Genomic DNA, 25,161 nt, shown 5'->3' with positions numbered 1-25,161 from the left:
TTTAAGGCACAAGGACTTTGTATATTTAGCAAGATAAAAAATCCAGGTCTTCACTGAAATGTTCCTAAAACTTTATGTTGGTAGGGGGTCATTACACCTAAAACATATTTTCCCTTTATTTTTAAGGTAGAGGCTTTGATCTATTAGGCATTAATTGAAAAAGCATTATGATATGTTGTGATTATCCATCCATCCATTTTCATACCCGCTTATTCCCGTTTTTAACAGGGTCGCGGGGGTCTGCCGGTGCCAATCTCCGGCTCTCATAGGGCGCTGGGCGGGGGTACACCCTGGACAGGGCGCCAGTCCATCACAGGGCAACACAGACACAGACAACCATTCACTCTCTCATTCACTCCTATGGGCAATTTAGAGACTCCAATCAACCTTACAGTCATGTTTTTGGATTGTGGGAGGAAGCCGGAGTACCTGGAGGAAACCCACGCAGCACGGGGAGAACATGCAAACTCCTGTTGTGATTACAATATATGAAAAATATGTGGTTACAATGGGGGTCAATAGGGCAATGTTGGTCACTAGGTTACTAGGATAATACACTTCCAATACACAGGACTTTGGAATTAAGCAAATAAAAATGAAAAAAACATTAATGGCAAAATTCCATACAACTAGCCTTAAAAATTACCATAATATTTAGAGGCAAACAAATGTTGTTTTTGGTCACAAAGATGGTCTGAGGGTTAAAGGAAAACACTAAATGTTTGTTTTGAATGGAGTTCATTGTGTTTATAAAATGATGTCTTCTGTCGTGCACAAACTTGAGGAAACTAAAGGTTCTTCTAAGGTTCCGCACTGTGATGTAGAGATGATCAGTGTAGAAAACACTCAGCAGGCCAGAAAGCCTCCGTCCACAGGAAGAGTGATGCCATTAATCATGTTGCTCTTATCACTAAGCAGGAATAAAATTGTGTTCACAACGTCCTCGACCTCTGCACAAACACAGATCAGTTCACAGGAAGATTAGTTCAACACAACAACAAAAAATCACTCTTTGAAGCCAAAACAATGTAAAAAAATAACTCACTGTAGGTGCTCACCTACACAATATCTCAAGGGAAACACAGAAGCTGTAAGAAAGGTTAAAGGAGGAAAATATTCTGCTTTCAAGGACATTATGGAGGTCGTTGCTCTTTGAAAAAAAATAAAAGTATCACTGAGCGAGATCTGCTTAGAACAAATGGAGGCCATTTTTCTATCCAATAAACAGATGTAAACATCTGTGAAGAAGAGAATAAAATAATGTCTAATACCGCTATACTTCTCAACAGATACTAAGTACACGTGTTGGGGCACAGATTATATCATTCTCCATGAACCGAGCTCTGGATGATGTAGAAATGCTAAATTCTAGAGAGGATTTATGTAAAGGAAGAGAAGCCAACGCTTGTGGGTGGATGAGGCCAGAAGGTTTGTCATATTAAAGGTTTTATGTATGTAGGATTATACTCATATATAAATAGTAAGGATGTATTATGTCATTTATCAGGGTTCTCGCCAGTGCTGTTGAGTGTTGTAATTTTGCTCCCTACTGAGTGATGGCGCCCCCTACGCTCCATTTTCAGCAACCTGGGGGGATTTTCTGTTGTTTTTTCCTTTTTTAATTGGTACCGACTTTTAGGTGTGCAAAGGTTGTTTCTACTCTTTTTTTTCTGAATAACCCAGAAACACATACATTAGCCGCACCGTCTATTTAATACAAGCGATATGCTCGGATGTTCCCGTCTTTACCTGAGGACCCCGCCGCCACTTAGCTGCCCCCTAGGCTGCCTGTCTGCACCGTCCAATATAAACAGTGTAGCTTCAACCAGACATAGCGTGTAGGAATACATGAAGCTGCTCATCATGTTTATAACTCACAATGGATCATTCTACATGTGCGCGCAGAGATATGAATACCGTCTGGTTGAAACGTGTTCATATTTATAGACATCGGATTCATTAGAATCGGACAAGTTCGGGTCGTGTTCTCTTGGGTCAGGTCTTCTTTTTTCGGCCCGATTACAGCTCTACTGTGTGCGTGTGTTTGTTCCAATATTACTGCAGGTCCCACATAATATCTCATTTAAATTTAAAAAGTCTTAAATAAAATATATATATTCTTGTCTATATAGTGTCTGAGTATTCATTAGAGGAGAACCTATACCAAGCATGAGTAACTATATCACTACATTCATCATCACCTTCATCAATTCAACGAATAACTTTAAGCTTTAAAGTAAGGCTGGAACAAAGAATAAAAACAAGAGTGTCTGTTCGTACGGAAAACCCCCGGTGCTATTGGCACGGTTACGGAAGTACATGTACGTAGCGGGCTAGGGTTAGGTTATAACCCAATATCGCAACAATTTTTAGGGTTAGGTTTACGTAAGGTTTAGTCTTAGTCACGTGACCTATATTGACCTATGACTGACCTATCACGTGACCTAAACTGGCCAAATAGGGGCGCTGCGTACGGATACAATGTCGGTATATTGATACGGCAACCAAAATCCACTGCCTAAAAACAACAAGAAGAAACCCAACTTTAGCTTTACCTCACTAAATTTCAAAATGTATCACGCTGGTGGTGCTCGTTCGCACGCCACGCAATCCCCACGCAATGGTGAAAACCCTGTTTATTATTGATTTAATGAAATACATTTTTGTCCGATAACTCGTCCCCCACATTTAGTCTGATTTTTGCGACCAGGCAGATCAGCTAACGGTAGCTATCTGTATGCAGTAGTTGGCCTCAGGGCTGGAGTCAATTATAATAGCAATCACGTAATTGGTAATTAATTACAATTATGACAATTAGAATTGTAATCGCGTAATTGGTAATTAATTACAATTATGACGTAATTATATTTGTAATCGCAATTGAAAAAATATGTTGCTGTTGTAATCATAATTATTGAGTTCAGATAATTTACTTTGTAATTGTAATTGGCATTACAATACTATAAAAACTGTCATTTACATTTTAATTAAATGCAAAACTGGGGAACAGTTCTATGGCTTGCACATTTACATCACAACAATTATTAAAATGCAGTATGTTGAACATCAAGTTTTCCCACTACCTGTCAGTTCTCTTGAGGATAATACTACCATTTTTTTAAAAAATTGAAATCCAAAAAAAGCTCAGACAGCCACACCAAAATCTGATGATAGATAATATTTTTTAGTGTATTTTACAGCTGATTTATGGGTCAAAACGAACCTGTTATCATTAGAGATGCTAACAGAAAGCTAACACAAGAGGAAGGTCACCTTTTATGGTGTTATTAATTAAAGTCTCAGTAATTGTGATTAATTGAATTTTAACTTCAGTAATGGAGAATGTAATTGTAGAAGAGAGAAGAGGAGAAAAATAATAATTCTAATTTTAATTGTATTTGGAAAAAATGCCGGCTACCGTAATCATAACTGAGTTGTAATTGAACATGGATAATTGAAGACATAATTGTAATTGAAAAATGTAATTGACCTCGACCCTGGTCGGCCTTTTATGTGTAAAATTGAGGGTGTTTCTTTCTGTCAGTGGTTGTGGTGTTGATTCCCCAGGGATGTGTAATATGGGTTAATTTTGATAAAAATGAACACCTCATATCTCATCACAAAACACAGATTATAAATCTCTGAATTAAAAGTTCACGACTTGTTGGGAACATAAGTTCCAGTTAAAACAGATGAAAAGCACAGAGCCTGTCCCATTGTGCATTTTTTACTCCTTTTCTGTATTTTGTTGTCCTATGTATTGTTTTGTGTAATCTTCGGTAATTTTCTGTCTTTCTGAGTCGTTTTCTGCATTTTTTGGTATGCATGTTGTTCTTGGATTTTTGTTTTTCCATCTTGTATTTTTTTATTTTTGTGTCCTTTTCAGTATTTTTATTGTCCTTTTGTATATTTTACTGGTAATTTGTGTTTTTCTAGTAATTTTGTGTTTGTGAACACCAGGAGAATCCATCTTGAGCTGTTCCCGACTTTGCCTATCGAATCCGAACCGAACCGATTCGAACCAATCAAGAGGCAGTGTTGCGGTTTAGGGTATTCGGGTGTGACGAAGCCAGAAGCGCCGAAGCAAAACTGACGCATGCGCAGTTGCGGGAAGAGAACTGGCTGGGCTACCGCTATTAGCATAGCTCCGAATCAAAATAGAAAGATGTCGATGCAGGAGGATGGTTAACGTGCCCTTAACTCACATACTCGTGTTGCAAAAACGGCAAAAGTCACTCAACGACATAATGGCCACAGCATTACTATCCCAAAAGAAAGGTTTCACCAGCGGAACCTTGTTGTTATTGTAGCAGCAGCGTCTCTGCGGCGCATGTCGATGACGACATCATCATTTGTTACCGTGTGATTGGCTAAAACAAATCTTGGTGGACAGGCGCTTCACCCAATCAGCTTCAAGCATTCTGTTCCTGTCCCTCCCTGATACCAAAAAGGAGTCACCAGACACAGACCCAGATCTATGTGGAGCACTTGAGTTAGAGGGAGGGGCTACACATCAATCTGGCTCTTGTCAGGTTAGGGTTGTTGGTCTAATGCTCCAAATTAAACTCACGTCTATACACAGACTGACCTGCAAAGCGACCTAGAGGGATCCGGGACGTCATCTTCTTGGACTTTTCAGGGTCGCTCCAGGCAAGGTGACCCATCTCAGTCATCACCACTGTGGGGTTCACAGCATTCACCCTGATCTGACACAGTGACATCACCACAGCACATTTCATTCATTTATTATTCAGTACTTTAAAGTGCAGCTCAATATCTACACACACACACGCACGCACGCACGCACGCGCGCGCACACACACACACACACACACACACACACACACACACACACACACACACACACACACACACACACACACACACACACACACACACACACACACACACACACAAAAACAAGGTAGGCTATTTGTCTTGCTTAATGCCAGAAGAGTAAATAAACAATTACACGCCCTTTATACAGGGGAAAATAAGACGTTTCTGGTATAAAAGTATATAAGAAGGTCTCAAGAGGTTGTTTGCGTCATAATAATCTGTTAGTTATGGAAAAAGGATCAAGAACCATAAAGACTGCGAAACGTGACATTTTTGTGTTTGATGATTAATCAATAACTATGGTATAATTGATTATTCAACAATAAACCGTATACACACATACATAGATTTTCTTTAATCATGGGATATCTTACGCAAAAAACAATTATGTTGCTATGGAGCAAGAATATTTGTCGAGGACAGGGGTCTGCAACCTGCGGCTCTGGAGCCTCATGTGGCTCTTTGACTCTTTTGCAATGGCTCCCTATAGCTTTAAAAAAAACCTATTGAAATAAAGAGTTGTTATTTTCCTACAGAGGCTATTATTGATTAATGACAAATAAAATAAAGATATAACAATTTGTTAACCTAAAATAAATCACATTGTGCAATGACTCAGCACCTTCCTACTTCACTTCCTGCAACATCTACAGACCATCAACTTTCCTGCACCTGTGGTTAACCTTAAGTTTTAAATCCCTGGTAAATAACTAAACCAACAAAAACACTATTCTGGAAGAAAATAGAGATTTTAATTGTGTGGAGACAGATTCATTTAACCACCAATGTACAGGTTAAATATGCATGTTTTATGTGTGGCAAGAAATGAGAAATTAGCATGTGTTGATCACATGATCATGTGTTATCAAACTTCAAGTTACTTTTTGTGCCCCTTTAAATGCATGAACTAAAAATAATCTTCTTTATATGACATTGTGTTCATGTAAACTCAGATGTGTAAGAATTTGAAGATGCAAGATACTGTTTAGTTGTTATTTCTTGATGTTAATTTATTTCATTTTATTTTAATCTGTTTTTAATTGGCCATTTACATGATCAATATAAATCAAATCATGAAATCAAACATTATTCTTTATCATTTTAACTGTATAGAATTTCATTCACTGTAATGTCTTCATTGAGAAGGTTTTGAGGAGGACTTTAATCCAGGTGAGATGAGGCAAAATGGCTCCTTTGAGAGTAAAGGTTGAAGATCCCTGGTCCTGGACAAGTGTCAAGTAAACTGTTATGCAGATATACTTTAACTGAATGTTGTGCCATCTTTTTTTTACAACATGCCAATGTAGGGCTGGGTGATATGGACCTAAAGTCATATCTCAATATTTTTTCTTAAAATGGCGATATATGATATAAATTTCTATATTTTTAACTCAAAGTTTTACCAGAAAGACAATTCTGGGTTAAATTTGCTCAGGAAAAATGTCACACTGGCACATTTATTACAAATAGCGGATCAATGTGTTATACTTTAGGTTTTTTCTTCTCTAAGGGACAAAAAAAGCCATATAATAAAATTATATAGCGATAGGCAATATTGCAGTTTTCTATATCGCCAAAATTGAAAACTTAATCTATCTTGAATCTCGATATATTGACAAGGCCTAATGATAGAGCAGTAATTATTTACCCATTAGCAGTGTTATAAACATGTATTATTCAGTAGAGCTGGGTGATATGGACCCAAACTAATATCTCAATATTTTGTCTCAAACTGGCTTTATACGATAGAAATCTCAATATTTTTTATCTAAAATAAAGTGTTACCAGAAAGACAATCCTGGGTTAAATTTGCTGATGCAAAATGTCGCACAAGAACATTTATTAACAAACAGCTGCACAATACGTGATACTTTTGGCTTTTTCTGCTGTAAGGGACAGCACGTGTGAGTGAGTTCTGTAGAGTGGCTTGTTTAGGGGGAAGGTCTGGGTTTGGACGCACTCAGTAATCCATCGAACTGGGATTTTCATGCTGTTCTGAGAAGTAACAGCAACTCCTAAAACAAATATTTTAATACAAAATAAGCCATAAAATAAAAATATATCATTATAGGCGATATTGTAATTTTCTATATTGCTTAAATAGAAAACTCGATATCTTGAATCTCCATATATTGCCCAGCCCTATGCCAATGCTGTGCAACATTGGTAAAGTGTTCTTGTCTGTTCTCATAAATAATGAAACCCCTTTTTTGTCCTTAAAATGTGATTAATTTGTAATTATTTACCAAGGCGTTACACATTAAAGAAGGTACATGTGTGAGTGAGCAGATCTCTGGCCCATTCTTAACACTAAAGCATCTTCGATGGTAAGAAAATACTTCACAGTAGAAAATAAAATAACATTTATTTTAACTTTTGACAGAAACAGCATCTCGTCAGCACTGACAGTAAAAGTGTGTTTCTTTCATGGATACTGTGTGTTTACTGATGTTTTACACGTCATTCTTTAACATTATTTAAGCTGCTGTGTTGCATTTTTATGCTTTCTTATTGCTTGAAAAAGTCTATAAAGTTACCTGAAATGGTCCCAGCTCAAGAGCCATCACCTTAGTCAATGTGTCCACGGCTCCTTTGGAGGCACCTGAACAACAAGAACCACGACTTAAAACAGAAAGTTTTCTCTACTAAAGGAATAAACTTATGCCAATGCTTTCCTTGTTACTCACAGTAGACAGCATGGTCTCTGAGGGCACACTGAGAAGCCTGACTGGACACATTGACAATGGAGCCTCCAGATCCTCTGGCCTTCATACCACGAGCCACAATCTGGCAACAAAACGACTGGTTTACCAAACGCATTATTACAGCGTCATTTTCAGACACCATAATTGATGTCATTTTTTATATTGTGTTGGATTTCATTAAAGAGTACCTATAGTGAAAATGTATACAACAAAAATATGTTTAATGTACTAACAATATATGTGCACCTTTTTATTAAAAAAACACATTAAAAGGACTATTTTGAACATTTTTAGACCTTTGGGCTTAAATCGTGGAGATCGTGATTTTGGACAGGATATAATTCCCTTTTGTTGATTCCTGTTAGCTGTTGCTAGGCAACAGTGTTCCGTTGGTCTACAGTTTGAACAATGATGTGAAAGTGTAAAGCCAATGGTTGCAATAACAACAAGAGATATAAACATTTCCTTTGCATTTCTAAAGGCGTGCATAACTGTGCAATTTTTTTTTTTATCGTACTCAGCTCCAGCTCAAACTGTGGGACTCAATTGCAGAATCTTAATGTGCGCAGCTCACGATTCATATACAAACCGACACTGACACGATCTGACTGCTCACACTGTACGTCCATACACGACACGTCTGGGTCTTGTTTACTAAAATGCAACGTAAAAATTAGAAGAAGTAGAACTTTGACGCGTCATCATTAAAACAGGAGAAGAAGAAGAACCCAGAAGTGGATAGACACTCACGAATCTCAGCAAAAAGAGCTTTGAAAAGGAAAAGGCGGCGATGTGATGGACCAGGAACTGGCTGGACAGACGTGGGCAGTATGGTCCGTCAATTTTTTCAAACAGGTTTGAGTTTCTGATTTTCTTAATCGCTTCTCGTGACCCCATGTATACGATGCACGATGCACGACACACGATTTAGCTTAGACTCGGCCCAATCCCAAAAATTGACGCATGAGTGAAAAATCTGCTCAAAATGGGCCAAAAATCGCAAAGTGTATATGCCCACCTTAAGCCAAATAACGACACTAAGCCAGAGTTATCCAGATGTTGGCTCTATAATATCAGTACGGGATACACACTTAAAACGTTTCTGCTCGGACTAAATTATCTGGTACTTGTGGAGCGCTTCAAGCCGAGCTGCTATGAGAGGGATCTGAGGGCTAAGCTAAGTTTGCTTGAATTTGGTCGAACGCACGTCATACGCGAATGGTTGATAAATGACAGCCATTACCACCAAATGATCTCATTCAATTAAAGACCCAGTCATCGTTACCTCCCACTCTCTCAAAGAAAGAGGACAACATATTAGGTTAAATCAAACATCTGGCTCCTTGCGTTGTCTGAAGTAATAAATAAAACAATATTAATGAAAACGTGGAGAAAATCACTACAAAAACCTAAATAAAGAGAAAAATCAAGAAAACCAGGTGGAACGTAAAATAAAAACTGCACCAGAAAAAACTATTTAATATTACATCTGGTCAAACATGGCTGCACCCCATCATGGGTTGTATTTTAAGTTACAAAATGATTTAAACAAGTACTTCAAATGCATTTTCTTTAATGAAATCTACACATATTTTCTTCATTTGTAATACAGTAAACATGTTATATACATAATACATTACTAGCACAGGTAGCCTTTAATAAAAATTGTGAAATAATATTTGACAATAAGGAAGGAAACAAAGGAAAAGAGAGAAAAACGTTGTTACATGTTTTAAAGAGAAGTAGAAACATTCAAAAGCGTATATGCATCCTTATGGTTTAAACATTGTATACTTTTAAATTGTGTCTTTTTGCTTTATTTAATATTGGGAATAATTAGATTTCTACTAAATCTCAACTAACACTTTAAAGAAACTATCTGTGGATTTAAAAAAAATGCATTGCAGTGCATTTTTGTAAATAAAATTGGACATGATAGACTATTTTGCTAATGTAGGTATTGACTGTATACACAAGGTAATCACAGAAAAATGACATTATCTTGATTGAAAATGTAATTGCTGCCCTGTGAATGAACATCTGTATAAAGTCTGTATAAAGTGTGTTTTGTTATGAATTTATTAACAGTGATTAATCTCTGGCTCTCAGCCTCCTGTATGGTGCTGTTTGGGGCTGTTTGGGGGGCAAAAGTAGCTTTTTTGTTGGTGAAATGATTTCAGTTGTTCAAAATTATAATGCTAAGATAATAAAACTCCACCAAGAAGTAGTTAGAGCTGATAAAATGAACATAAAAGAATGCAAAACATGTCAAGAAGAAGATCTAAACCTACTATTGTGATGCGTTACCTGGGAAACGTGCAGAACAGATTTGACATTCACACTGAAGGTCCTGAAAGGACACAATGGACAAATTGTGGAATCAGATGAACATGAAACTTCTATAAAATGTACCAATGGAATTCAATAGTGAATTAGCAGAGTTTACATACTGGTCAAACTGGTCCTGTGTAACCTCCAGAAATGGCTGCAGACTAGTGCGAGCAGCGTTGTTTACCAGCAGATCGATGGTGCCAATGTTCTGCAGAGCAGCATCTGTGGCATCCCAGTCAGCCAGGTCCACACATACTGGGCTGATAGATGGACACTGTTCAAGAAACACAAAAATGAACATGTCATTATTTATTTTCCATTCACATAGGGGAGTCTTTTGTCCAAACAATCAGGAAATCATTTATTTGGTACATCGCTAACAGAGGTGTAGCATCACATTTTGAGCCCTGGGTACAAACCATCTTTTTTGGCCCCTACTGTAAGATATGTACACTTTTTTGTTGTTGCCTGGAAACAATACTAGTATTCTTGCATTATTATAGACGCTTTCTTTTTTTCTTCACCACAACCCAATGACTCCATATCCATTGCTTATATTATATAGATCTGTTGTACTATATTTTAGTGGTTTATTGAATATTGTGTTTGTGACATACTTTTGCTACAATTTAGTAGCTAATGACAAAATTATCTGGTCAAGAAAAGGTAAATATAGAATGATTAGAATCATAGAAACACTCTGGCCACCTACCTAAGACTTGGTGGCAGCAAAATTTAGTATTCAAAATATATATATTTTTAAATAATTTCATTTCCAATTAAGATTTGACGTGCAAAAAGAATGTTCCAGCATTTAATTATCGAAATAATATATTGCCTAAAAAAGATGTGTGTTTAAAAGCTCACCTCTGAATAACTGAGTCCGCAGTTGATTTCCTTCATTTCACCTTCTCTCGCTCTCCTTTCTTTGCATTTTTGGCAAACTCGGCTTTCCTTTCTTGAGGAAAGACATGGTTTCCTGCTGCTGTCTATCTCACGCTCCTTCTCAGGCCCCCCCTGCCTTGGGCCCTGGGTACTCAGTACACATCCTCCTTTCAAAATTGTCCATATTAAATTTTTCACAAGAAACACTGCTCTGGTTTAAATCATACTTATCTGACAGACAACAATGTGTATCCATCTCTGGCAACAAATCTCAACACCTCAAGTGTCCAACAGGAGTCCCCCAAGGCAGCATTCTGGGACCTATTTTATTTTCTATTTATATAAATAGTTTAGCTGATGTGTGCCCTATTTTAAATATTCAAATGTATGCCGATGATGCAGTCATTTTTATCAAAGCAAAAACACCACAAGACGCCTCTCAAATTTTAACTTCTGCAATGGGCCGCATTCAAAACTGGGCCAAAGCCTCACACTTACAGCTGAACACCAAGAAAACTGTATGCATGATGTTCAGTAAAAGTCCTTGCTACCTTCAGCAGTCCATTGTTTACCTGGATGATGTCGAGCTTGACCTAGTGAGCGAATTTAACAACCTATTCTTGACTCTGGACCCAAATTTAACTTTTAAAAAGCACATCAAACAGCTCACACACAGAGTTCATTTTAATGAACAGAATTTTAGACACATTAGACCTTTTATGACTCTGAATGCTGCAAAGATGTTTTTACACACTATGATTTTATCCCATATCGAGTACTGTATCACCTCCTGGTCACATGGTACTACAATAACACCAATCAAATCTTTTTTTTAAAAAAGCAATAAAAATCTATGACTGAAAACCAAATTCATTTCACCACTGTAGGATTTAGAGAAGCATTATCTTTTTAAATTCAATAACTTTCTTCATTTTAAAAATTAATGTTTTATATTTAAAGTTTTGCACGGACTCGCTCCTCCTCCACTAAAGGATTTTATCAAACAGAAGACAGTGAGGGGAATGGGCACCAGGGCCACTACTCATGGGGACTGTCAGGTGCCACACAGATGCACCGCTTTTGGACAGAACGTGCTGTCTATCGACCACCACCTCCAACCTCCACCACATACACATATACTGTATACACAAAGGTTGGATGGGGAGCACCACTCCCCTCCATCCCCTTTGTTTTAATTGCACCTCATACATTCACTAAACACACACATTCACACAGGGGATTGGGAAGTGCCTCTCCATTGGGGAATGAAGAGGCACCATAACAGAGTGGTGGGTAGGATCACATATTTAGGTCTGTCGGGTGGGGGCCCGGCCCCTCTGTTGATGGCTGGGCCACCGTGTGGAGTACAAATACATCAGGATGGTGCAGTCGGGCATGGCGGGGCGGTGGGTCTCGGGGGGCATGGGGGGGTGTTGCTGGTGGCTCTCTTCGCGGGGTCTCTCCAGGCGGTATCAGCCCGGTGGGGCGTGGGGGTGCCTCTTCCCTTTGGGCGTGGCTTGGTGCTTGTCTCGTCTCCTGGTTGCCTTGGGGGCGGTCTTTGCGATGTGCGGGCCGCACCGGTGTGGGGGGTGGCTGCCTCTCGGCTTGAGGTCTTTGGAGCATCTGGGGGGCTGCTCGGCCTTAGGGGGGTGGCCTGGGCTACCTGGCCCCGCTCTTTCGGCTGCATCTATGGGTCCGGGGCAGCGCTTGGGTTAGCATTAGCGGTTCTTGCACATTGGTCTACGATGCACTAGCATGCCTTGGACTGTGGGATAAAACTCATAGTGGGCTTAACTTTAGACACGTTGATCCCAAATACCTGCTTCAGGTATTACCACTGACTCCTTCCCTCTGTCCACAGCCACCACTATTATAGCTAAGCTTTACACTTAAGAGAATGTCCCACACTGACCACTTTTAAACTACACCTTAAACTGTGGATGAAAGAAAGCCAAGTCTGTGAACACTTTTAACTGTTATATGTAATGTTTGTTTTAACTTTTTAATATTGTTATATGAAATGTTTTTGAATATATTTCTATTTTGTGTTACCTGCCTAGGGACAACAGATGGAAATTAGCATCTTTGTTATAATCTGGCATATTTACACTGTTACAGATGTACATGAATATGGACTCTCCCTATCAAATAAATGAAAAAATATACATATCCTATGCCTCCTTTGACCAAGACTTGAAGTTGTAAGAGTTCGACTTTTGGGTTCAGAAAACCTGATGTGAAATTTTTATAATTTTTTTTTAATAAATTCAATTAAATTAAGCCTAAGGGAGGTGTCTTTATGCTAAACTTCAATGACAGACAGCAGAGAAAAACACAATTTATCGAAGTGTAGTGAAATCTGTCTTTATGGAGATTGGAATCAAATAACAAGATATCGCAATAATAAAGTGTTTGTCTGATGTCTGATGACTTTTGGTTTTAATCTTAGACTGGCATTTCTCAGCCTCTGTTTTTGTGTTCTATTTGAAGAGTGGAACTTATGCACATTAAATAGGAAAAAAAAGGTCATATTTATGTTATAGTTTATTTCATATTTTGTATTCACTTGAGTTGAAAAGTTGACACAGATTACATATGTATGTCCAGAGTTAGTCAAATAAAAGCATGGTTATTTTTCAAACTACATTTTTTGGGGGACTTTTTTCCCTTTCCAAAAATATTGTCCTATATTGTTGTTGTGAGAAATTAGTAAACCAAAAACAATAATACATTTTATTTAGTGGCCAAGGTCACTGTACAAACTTCAAACATACAATAAATACATTTCTAATTATACAATGGCGGAGCCCTACTAAAGCAGGTTTTTTGTTTCACTTTAATCAATAGATTCAGTGACATTTTATTCACTCAATCATTTGTATGAATGAAACAAATACAATAGAAAGATAAAAGTGTCATTTTTACAGTTCTTTGTTTTTAGTTTGTAAAATAATCACTTTATTCATTTCCTATGAAAAACATCTTTACAATACATTTGTTTTAACTTTGACATTGGGGTACATTTAACAATTTTTTATTGGTTTCAGAAGTGGAAATTTGTTTATTATGTATTAGAAAAAAAAAACCTCTCCGTCACCAGCCAATAATACATTTTCATCATCTGATGAGCCAAAATCTAAGGACAAAATAAATAAATGGATAATATTGACTAATTAGATTTCCTTACCAAGGTCCACGTGAACACCAGAATCTTTAATTAAATCCATTTCATATTGAACCAAAATGTGAGAAAAATTGTAATAAATGATTAAATTCTTGGTTGCTGCAGACACATGATTGTTACGCCATTTTTCCCAGGGATCAAAGTCATTCTGATTCTGACGGTGCAACTATATGATGTCAATACTCAGACTGCAATGCTGTGTAAAGAGGTCGGGGGGGGGGGGGCTCACAAACAGATGATCAATGTGAAATGTTAGTGTGTCGTACCTCTTGTACCAGGCTGTCCAAGTCTGTCTGTGTGCGTGTGACAGCAGTGACGTTTGCCCCACAACGTGCCAGAGCCAGAGCTGTGGCCCTTCCAATACCTGAGATACAAGACATCAACAAACACATAAAGCTGTGACATCACAACCAACACACAAAACCAAACAAGCAACACATTTTCACGTTTTGTGAACAAAGCTGCAAACATGAAATGCAACAAATTCAGAGAAAGAAATGAAATCCAACAAATGACATACTGTAGCATACAGTTGCATGTAAAAATGTGTAAAAAATATTTTGTATCTGCTTTAACAATAAAGTGTCTACATAACTTCTTACATAACTGTGTTGTTGTTATTGACTACTTGTTTTCTTTTAGTTTTTTCATGCATTTCGGTGCTGTGTCAGTGGTTCTGCAGGTTTTCACACAATTTCCTCCAGGAAAAGCTTTATTTTAGTCTCCTCTGACTTGCAACTTGGGTAAAGTAATAGCTCACATTCTGGGAGGCACACACACATAGGGCCTGTACTATGAAGCTGGATAACTCTATCCGGGATAGCTCCCCATTAGTGGGCTTCGCCTAACCAAACATTCTGTCAGAGAGCCCCTGTCCTACAAAGCAGGATATAAATACTTTCACTTAAGCCAGGCTGCGTGTGCTCAAACACAGAAAAACTGTAAAGAGCAATTTACCTTACAATTGAGAAATAATTCTTTAAAAATATGAAGAATTCAAATCCAGAATTCAGACAAGAAAACAACACTATTGATTCATAAAAAGCAGGAAGAAAAGAACAGGCAGGAAGCTGCTGACACTGTTAATGTGTAAAAGCGTGAGATTATACCATGGGATGATAAACGGACAGCGTTTTGATCAGTTTCACAGCACATGTGTGTTTCTATTCAGGTAGTCCTCCTCAATTTATCACACACACACTGGGATGAGAGCACATTGTTTCATTGTAGTACTGTAGGTTCTGCTGAGGCTGTGCATCACCATAACACATATATGAAAGAATGAATGACTTGATCCGTCCACGATACGTAGAGCATCCGACACAGGTTTCATCAGCTGACTGTAGATCAGTCAATCAGATGTAAATCTATATCTTTCCTAAAGGAAGTCATCAGTAAATGAAAGGATTGCATTTATCATTAATAATCTTTATTTCCTAAACACATTTGTCAGATCTGCATCAACCAGGATCTTCTAACAATGGACAGGTTGTTTTCTAAGAGAACTGATTGGTCAGGAGGCAGGACATTGGTACTCGCTCATATCCTAGCCAGAACAAAATACACCTACTCCCAACTAAATTAGGTGTTCAGCCTAAGTCACCATGGTGATTTAACCCGGTAAGAAGTTAACCAGCGTCGTAGTACAGGATACACTGAATAAATCCCAGAAGTTAGAGCGATAAGAGGAAATTTAATTTTGTAGTACAGGCCCATGAACAAATTGCTGAGCCTTTTTCAGAAGTGCAACCTAGCTGTAGCTGTGGCGTAACATGTAACACAGTCCAGTCCACAAAAACACATCACAGTACTCTGCATCAGCTACAGATAATTGTCTGGATTTGCTTGTAGTGTGGATGACCTTTCTTAGGTTGCACCTCTCCATTAAAGGTCCCATATCATGCTATTTTTCACCCAACTCCATTTGTTCTAAGAACTCTAAAAACATAGTATTTGAGGTTTATTTTTCCAAACTCACCTGTTTTCCAGAGTTTTAGCCTCTGAAAAGTCACTTTCTGAGCAACTCTACACAAACAGGCTGATTTGCATCCTACTAATGCATATTCATGAGTGGGCGTGTCTATAGACTAAACACTAACTTCCTCCTCCCCGCACGGTGACATAGGGCGAGAGGACGGCCCGCCCTCCTCCCACCCACTCCGTAGCTGAGCTCATGCTGCTTTATAAACACTAGACAGAACGTGGGGGCGGGGCATTCACTGGTACATACAGACTGTAGAAAATACATACATAGACTGTAGAAAATACATACATAGCACTGAGCGAATGATGCTGAAATGGTCACCTTTGTGGGCGTGTCTGTTTACATGTCAATCACAGCAGAGAGCTTCCTGGAGGCGCGGCTTCTCCAGCTCAGTGCCGCGTCAAATTCATCATCATAGTGGGAACGCGTCATCAAATTGGAGCGAGGTGTTTGGGCTCACCCTGCAGCAAGAAAGGAGCAAATCACCCTCTAACTAATGATTGAGGGAATCAATGAAAAAAACACTTTGGGCATGTGTATGAAGCCCTAATAGAACTTTATCATGTTTAAAGCACAGAAAAAGTTGATTTAGCGTAGCATGGGCCCTTTAAGTGTTCCTAAGCAGAAGTTACTGTCACCACTATTGCATTGGATTCACAATAAAGCCACACTTTCTCATCTTAAAGTTGCAGTGTGTATTGTGTTCTCCCATTCTCCTCTTATTGTTGTCCCCAGCCTGTGGCAGTACAGCGGTCTGTTCCACAGCTGCTGTTGGGATAGCAAACTGCTTTGACTGTAGACTGTGCAGGTTTGCTCAGGTCAGAAACATGGACAGAATGCATATTTCACACAGTAATCCTTCCCCCACGCTCGGAAATAGTCCCTAGTTAAAGATGCGTGCAGCTTTCTTGTATTTCTCTCAATGTAGTCAGCTTATGGAGAGACCTCAGCCGTGTGAGCCAAGGTTCAGCAGTGCAGAATAGATCACTGTTAAACAACGCAAAGCCCTCCTGTATTTGCTCACGTTATGTTTACCTTTTGGCAACCATCCAGAATGGCGTGTCTTTCACTTGACGAACAAAGATCGATTTGCAGGTGGAACACTTTGAAATCTAAATAGGAAAGAAATCCTCCCATTATTGTTTATTTTATATTCACTCGAGGTGAAAAGGGTATTCTCAGAGGAAGCATGTAAGTATATTAAATAAAAGCATAGGTTAGCATCTGGTTAGTGTTATAATAGAGTGAAGTTATGTCTAGTTGTTCAAACCTGAGAAGCATCAGAGAGACAGAGTCAGAGGTTTTCGCTTTGCTGAATCAATCAATCATTTTAAATAAAAAATAAAATAAAATAATGAATCAACAATAATATCAAGTCAATAGGAAAACAAGCAGTGATCTAACATAGCTGTGGTCTAGAGTAGACTCTCGTTCTGAATGTGAACAGACATTTGTCTGAACCAACAGGACCAGGGTCGGACACTCCAGCCCAGAATGTCGTTTTTCTCAGCATTTTATCCAGTCATTGTTATCTAATACAATTTACTTACAAGATTATTGACTGATCAGTTATTATTTATCATTTAGGGGTCCTTTTGGTATATGTATGTGAGCTGTTTAATGTGTATTAAGTTCAGTATTTAAAATAGAGGGCAGACATTTGATTTCATTATTGTATTTATTTTATTCAACTGTAGAATACTGTAGATATTATGTTGAAGGTTAAAATGTATGTAACCCATTGGTTAATAATAAATGGGTGAGTTTTTCTCATACCTACTGTTGCTGACTATTGTTCTCTGTTTGAGTAACATCACTTGATAAAAATAAGTAATTAATTTTTTTTTTATTAAAAAAAAAAAAAAAAAAAAGATTAAATGTATGATTCATGCTGATATCGAATTAATATCGGTATCGGCCGATATGCAAGGCTGCAATATCGGTATCATATCGGAAATGAAAAAGTTGTGTCAGGACATCCCTAATTCTTATGTTAATTCATTAGATTTTTGCATTTTGGTCTCAAACTGTCTTTTAGTGATAATGTGACTGTCCCAGTTGTTATATCTGATTTGTCTCATCGCTTATGTACAGCTTGTGTTGTTGTTAGATGCAGATTAAGTTCAAATCTTATGTTTTGAAACTGTTTGTTCCAGAAAATAGGTGTAGAAAAAGTTAGAATATATAAGAATATATCTTATTATGGGTAAATAAGGGCAATTAGATACAAGGATATTTAGTATAAAGATATATAATTATAGTATGTCAAAAAAACAAAACAAAACATGAATAATAATTCACATCAACATTAGTTAGCGACACAAGTGTTTCTTTTTTAATGAGATAGATTGTCAAATTGTAAAAAAAAAAACAAACAAACAAAAAAAAAAAAAACGTGACTTCCTGTTTACAAACGCTGCGGTGAATCAAAGTCCGGTGTCTTACACATGTATGTATGTATGTTGCACACTTTGACACAAGTTAAAACAACAGCAGCAACCAAACAGCACCTGTATCTCTATGGCAACATCACTGCAGATTCCGTCTTTAAATAAAATGAACACCATTTTGTTCGAACTGACATAAAAACTTACTGTTTCCGTGAAGTATGCAAAAGGTTTTACCTTTTCCTGCCCCGGTTACAAGCGCAGATTTTCCGGTAAATGAAATCTCCATTTCTGGATGAATACGCTTTAAGAAGTAAAAGTTAGAACCGATCTGAAGTGTGACCGTCAGCTGCTGCACACAGAAAACTAAACTGTGTGGAAACTTCCCTCAGAGCCGCAGAGACGTGACCAGGAGGCGCCATCTTGTGTCGGGGTCACGATTGTTTAAGACCCACTAACTAAACTACATCGAAATATATTTTTTTCCACTGAATTTACAAACTTTTTTCTTTGTTTTGTTTTTTATATCGTTATGACAAACTTTTTTTTCTCTTACTTTTGAATCCAAGTTCCCCCTTTGTCCGACTACAACATTTTGCTTAGAATACTATGAAACAACAACAATAAAGCACAACGATGGAATGGATAACACACATTTTAAATAATCATATTTTGTAAATAAGTGGAAAGAAACAGTATTTAGTGACTCTGGAATAGATGTATTTCTATAGTTTTGATCATTTCCAGTCATCTCCATCCTGGTGTGGGACCATGCCTGACCTTTGTATTTTATATTTGTGTGTTGCTGGTAAGAGTAAGTGTTTTTCTCTCTTGTTTTTGTATCCTTTTGTGTAATTTGTGTTGTTTGTTCTTTTTAATTTTCTGTAAATTTTTGTCTTATTGTCTGTTTTTGTGTGTTGTTGGTATTATTTAAATTATTTTCAACTGGTGGGTCGGGACCCAAAAGTGGGTCGCGGACCTGCACTGGGTGGATCGCAGACAGCTGGTCATAAATTAATAAATGTTTAATGCCTCTCATGTTGGGTTGGACTTTTATTTTGAAATAAACTTTTTTTTTTGACAGGCCTGTCGCGATTTAATGACGGTGGCAAAATTGGGTCTCAGGGTGAGACCAATTGAGAACCACTGATTTAAATGTGATTTTTTTTTTGGTGTTGTTTGGTTGTTTGTGTATTTTGTAGTGATCTTGTGTGTTTTTTGGTCATTTAGTCTGTCTTTGTTGTCATTTTGTGTGTTGCTGCTATTAGTAAGTGTTTTTCTTATTGCGTGTGTTTTTGTGTAATTTTTTGTATTTTGTTGTTTGTTCTTTTTATTATTCAGTATATTTTTCACTTATTTTGTGTTTTTGTTGTTGTTTCGTGAGTTAGAGAAATATAAAAAAAACCCCATATTTGTAATGCATCCATTAGTTAATGTTCCCCTCTCTGTCTCTCTCAAGTACCCCCTGTAGTGACATGGTGTACCCCCATTTGAGAAACACTGAAATAAATTAATACCGCAGTATAGCGCGTAGCCCCAAAGCAAGATGGTGTTGCCTAGTCACGTCAGCTCCATCAGCAGCAATCAACAAGGAATGAGGTCTGTAATGATTTCTATGGTCTATGGCCTAGGTTTCCAAAGTGGGGTACGCACGTTTTCATAGGAGGTACGTGAATAGAAATAAAACAAAACATTGATTATTTTACCCAAGTTTGTACTTTACACAATGTATAAATCATACATAAAGTATGTAAGGCACCAACAATATCTAAGCAATAAGTGAATTATCAGTCCCTGCAATATTTGCTCTTTCAAATTTCTTTAATTTTGAGACAAATTTTTATTTAATTTAGGAAAATAATGTTAAATAATTACTTCTTTGAACAATTTGAAATTTATAATGACTGGAGTCATGGAAAAATTACAATTCTCCAAATAATGTGGAATATACATTGAATTTTTGTATTTAGATATCCGAGCTGATTTATTTACAACTGAATTATTTGGTAATCTGGACAATAATTTATGATTTTTCTGTCTTTTTAACTTTCTTCTGCAGGCCAAATTTGATGGTCTAAAGCAGGATTCTCAACTGATGGGTCGGGACCCAAAAGTGGGTCGCGGACCTGTACTGGGTAGGTCGCGGACAGCTGGTCAAAAATTAATAAATACCTAATGTCTGTCTCTCATGTTGGACTTCCCTTTTATTTTGAAAGAAACTTTTCTTTTGACAGGCATGCTGTGAAATGCATGTTGCAAAGGAAAATATATAGATTTATGTTTTTTTATAAAAGAGTTATAGATGTGTGTTTTCAACAGCTAATTTTGAAAAACTACATTTGGTTGGTTGAATTAAAAAAAAAAAAGTGGGTTGAGATTCAATGACCAAGGCAAAATGTGGTTCCCAAGGTGAGACCAGTTGAGAACCCCTGGTCTAAAGGGCCAGATTTGTGCTGTAGGGCTACATTGTGTGCACGAGTAGGGGGTACATGGCTTCAGGTTCAATGTTTGAAGGGGTACGGGTAGGTGAAAAGTTTGGGAACCACTGATCTATGGGACAAACACTATTGGCTGTCCCTAAAGGCACAAGAAGTCACTAAATGACTTGATTCTTGTTTTTTATTTTGCCCTAGAAAGAGGGCGTTACATCTCAAAATAACTTCACTAATCAATCAATCTTTATTTGTATAGCGCCAATTCATAACACGTGTTATCGCAAGACACTTGACAGAAAGCAGGTAAAGACATTACTGTTTGTTATCTTATTACTTCATGACTTTGATGCTTTAAGAACCACATTACATAAATCCATTTTGTCCTGTATTGGTAAATGTTAGAATATCAAATGTAATTAAAAGACTGTTATGTGGGGGTGGAATTGCTAGCTAAAACGTCCAACCCTCCGTGAGGATCTGGGGCGGGGCTGCAGCAATGAATCATCAGGAGATTTGCGCACCTGCCTCTGATGAACGCTGATGAGCTACAGGACTTAAGTGCCTCTGGAGGTCTGCATCAGCGCTAGTTCATAGTATTACCTGCTGTTTCTCTCACAAGCTCTCGAGCATATTCTTTGGAACAGTCATTGGTAGGCCGTTTCATTTAAGTGGTCGGAGGAACAGAGTAGAGCTGAGGCCATGTTTCCAGGTGCAGACCAAAGTGTATTTATTAAATGTCTCAAAAGTAAAAAAGTATTTACAAGAAAATAGGCAAAAAACAGGGTTATAACATATGCAAGGCTCCAAACATAGCTCAGTTCATGCAGCACTCTTCCCCAACAATTCAGCTGAACAGCTTTTAGTGGCTGACAGATGATTAAGCCCATCTTATTCTGAAGCACAGGCAAGTTCTAAACAACTATTTTATTCTTTAAAACGATGTGTTTATGTTAAAACAATGTTTATGGGGACCATGCTACCTGGGGGGCTGCACCCCAGGATATAAACTTCAACAAGATGGGCACAAAGTCCAGAATAAAAACCCACAGGCAGCGAGTCCAACCAATTAAAACCACTTTATTAACAGTAAGTCTCAAACTGGCCGTTTTTCCCCTCACCTCTCGTCTTGTTTTTTTATCCCTTCTTCACCTAAATATGAGGGCGCTGCAAATGGCTGCTCCGGTGTGTTAATGTGTGTTCTTTCACTGCAACTACCAAGTCAAATTCCTTGTATTGTTCTAAACTGTACCTGGCAAATTAAACTGATTCTTCTTCTGATTCTTGTCCCACTCTGTCCACCAGCTCGTCTATCCTGGGTATTGGATAAGGATCACACAATGAAACAGCATTCAAATAACGAAAGTCAATGCAAAATCGTAGTGAGAACCACCGTACTGCACCATTCACTGCTGGATTCCTCAATTATGCCCAATTCCAACATTCGTTTTATTTCCTCTTTCAAAGTTGGCCCCAACCGCTCTGGTATTCTGTAGCTCTTTTGACGTGGAGGTGCCTCTTTTTTCAGCAGTATGTTGTGCTGTACCCGGTCCGCATAGCCAGGGGTCTCCTTAAAAAGCTCTGGGTCTTTAAGAGCATCCGCCTGCTTCTGCTTAGAGATAGACAGATGTAACATGACCACAACAGATGACTCACCCCGACTTCCAGGTATGAATTTCTCTTTTCGTTTCTTCATCATGTACAGAACAGATCAATAGCTGAGGTACTGGTTCCAGGTGAGACTGAAATTCCTTTAACAGGTTAACATGAAACGTGCTTTTTGGTTCTGTCAGGCATAAACAGTTCACATGTGAGCTTACCCACTCTCCTGGTGATTTCATACATTTCCACTTTGAGAGAAGTTTGCTGTCTGAGGTGGGAAGAAGTAATAGTACTTTTTGGCCTGGTTAAAAACTCCTTTCTCTTGCCTTTGCGATCGTACCACATCTTTTGATTCTTTTGTGCAGTTTTCATGGATTCCTGTGCCAGAGCACATAGGCCACCACATTGTCTCCTGAGGGAGACGGATTCTCCCAGTAGTCTTTGATGAGATCAAGTGGCCCTCTTACTTGCCGTCTACAGAGTAACTCAAAAGATGAGAACCCAGTTGAGGCTTGTGGCACTTCACGATAGGCAAACAGTAGATACAGCAACCATTGGTCCCAGTCTGCTCCCGTGTGAGACACAAACTTCCGCATTATATTTTTTTACGTTTGATTATACAGTATCTTTCCACTAGCTCGTCTGTCTGGGGGTGGTATGGGGTGATCTTAATACCCCTAATTCCCAAAAGCTTGTAAACCTGCTTTAATAACTCAGTTTTTTGTTAAATTGAATCCTTGTTTTTGAGCAGCAGCCCTCGAGCTATCCCCCCAATAAAGCAAGGCTAGCTTATTGTATAAATTTGTTACTAGGGAGGGCAGGGGGCCACCGCCTTATTTGGACAGACAGTCTGAGGTTTTGAGTTTATTTTCTTTTTGTTTGGAGCTGCGCAAGGTTTTTGATCACCCGATTAAGAAACAAGAAGCTGACAGTCAACTGCTCTCTTCAAAACAGGGCATTGGCCGGGGCGGTGTGTAGCTCAGTGGGTAGAGCGCCCGCCCCATCTACGGAGGCTGTAGCTCCTCACCTGCAGCGGGTCCAGGCTCGATTCCCGGCCTGGGACCCTTTCCTGCGTGTCATTCCCTGCTCTCTCTGACCCCCTTCCTGTCTAGCAACTGTCATATAAAGGCCACTAGAGCCAAAAAAAAATCTTTAAAAAAAAAAAAAAAAAAAAAAAAAACAGGGCTCACAGTCAGTGGCTCAATTTTCAATTAGTTTCCGCACAGTAGCAGCTGAAAGCGGTTGGGATGAGCCAGCGTTAGTGTCGTTTTTTTTCCTGTAACTTATCAGAGGAACTTAAGGACGAGCTAGCCACCAGAGACGAGCCATCCTTGCTCGACCAGTTAATTTCTCTGGCAATTAGATTTGATAATCGTCTCAGGCAACGAAGGTAGGAAAGACATTCCGAGCCCATAGGAAAACCCCTCCCGTCGCTTTGCCAACCCTGAAGCCGGCCGCAGTAGATTCATTGATTATACTTTATTAATCCCCAAGGGGAAATTAAGTTTCAGTTACACTCCAACCAAGAAACATGAAGACAATCACATAACATGGGGGAACAGCAACGGGAGAACTGTGGAGCAGCCAGCAGCAGGGCGGCACTCCGTTTCTTAGACAAGAAATATGGAACAATCGGTGAAAAGAAGAGGTAAAAAAGGCAAAATTCAATTCAATTAAACTCTATTTGTATAGTGCAATTTACAACAAAGTCATCTCAATGCACTTATCACAATATAAATTTCATAATAAGAAAGAAAAAACCCAACAAGATCCACATGAACAAGCATTTAGCGACAGTGGGAAGAAACAACTCCCTTTTAACAGGAAGAAATCTCCAGCAGAACCAGGTTCAGAGGTGGCAGCCATCTGCTGCGACTGGTTGGGGTTAGTGGACAGAAGGGCCAACAGAACAGGATAGAGAGATAGAACATCAGATTGTCTCAGACTAGTTGAGCTGTAAACCACAGATTAGGAACTGCATCATCAGCTTCACGACATGACGTTATGATTCAGTCCAAAAATTCAAAAAATATTTAAAAGAAATTACCTGTTATTTCAGCCACTGCTTGAAAACTTAATATTGACACTAAAACATTTTGCAAATGTATCTCATGTCACTGTCAATCTTTACTTCAACTACGGTACGCCAGTTAAGTCAACTATTCATCAGAATGCATGGCTTTGAAAAAAAAAAAAAAAGGGTGCGACCAAATTATGTGCTGGTGCGACCAACTGAGAAAGTGAGTCGTACCAGTACCTCCACTGAAAAAGTTAGTGTAGAGCCCTGCCCGCAAGGATCAGATGGAACTTCCAGACCATGCTGTTACGAGGCGGGTAAAAGCTCAGGCGCAGATGACAAACACACAGAAACAGAACTGGATTTAACTGTTTTATTTAACAACTGAGGGAGTTGGCAAGACCTGGTGGAAGGGAGGAGAGTCTTCGGGGAGACGGGGCTGAGGGTGAGGATGGCAGGCAACGGAGCGAAGGCAGAGTCTTGTGCTGACATGGACAGGATGGCTGGGGATTCCGGGCAACAGAGGATCCAGGCTGGGATCGGGGAGGGGGGGGGTGTCTCCATGACTCAAGACAGACGAGCAGGAACAGGCAGAGGAAGGTTCCAGAAACGAAGACCACAGGAGGCAGATGCAGGACGGTACAAGGCAGAAGCTGGAGCCGATCTGGTGAGTGTTCTCTGAGTTGAGCTCTGAGGAAGCTACGATCTGGGGCACTGACTGATGGTTAGGGTGCCGCTTATATGGACTGTTGATTGCCTCCTGCAGCTGGAACTCATCAGTAATCAGGCCACTCA

At 38.7% G+C, this 25,161-nt stretch overlaps 1 protein-coding gene across 1 annotated transcript; it reads right to left on the bottom strand.

Moving 5' to 3' along the window:
* Positions 1 to 415: 415 nt before the first annotated feature.
* On the bottom strand, positions 416 to 18,745 carry dcxr (dicarbonyl/L-xylulose reductase). The gene is made up of 8 exons (XM_028476976.1): positions 18,553 to 18,745; positions 14,211 to 14,308; positions 9,995 to 10,149; positions 9,852 to 9,894; positions 7,527 to 7,626; positions 7,377 to 7,441; positions 4,589 to 4,706; positions 416 to 950 (listed from the first exon to the last, which is right to left on the bottom strand). Exons 1-8 carry the CDS (start codon positions 18,602 to 18,604, stop codon positions 847 to 849), a joined length of 735 nt encoding a protein of 244 aa, XP_028332777.1. The 5' UTR covers positions 18,605 to 18,745; the 3' UTR covers positions 416 to 846.
* Between the last annotated feature and the right edge of the window lie 6,416 nt (positions 18,746 to 25,161).

The sequence above is a fragment of the Gouania willdenowi genome, chromosome 19, assembly GCF_900634775.1.
Source record: "Gouania willdenowi chromosome 19, fGouWil2.1, whole genome shotgun sequence".
In the NCBI taxonomy this organism is placed as follows: Eukaryota; Metazoa; Chordata; class Actinopteri; order Blenniiformes; family Gobiesocidae; genus Gouania; species Gouania willdenowi.
The sequence above is the reverse complement of the archived record's forward strand: the minus strand, read 5'-3'. Positions and strand labels throughout refer to the sequence as shown.

What these genes read in the sequence shown, in the direction of transcription:
- dcxr (XM_028476976.1), bottom strand. Translation starts at nt 18,604, where the DNA reads ATGGAGATTTCATTTACCGGAAAATCTGCGCTTGTAACCGGGGCAGGA. An exon ending in TGGACAGCCTGGTACAAGAG is followed by an intron (nt 10,150 to 14,210) that starts GTACGACACACT and finishes TTTCTTGAACAG; the next exon opens with TGTCCATCTATCAGCCCAGT. An exon ending in ACACAGGACCAGTTTGACCA is followed by an intron (nt 9,895 to 9,994) that starts GTATGTAAACTC and finishes GTGTCCTTTCAG; the next exon opens with GACCTTCAGTGTGAATGTCA.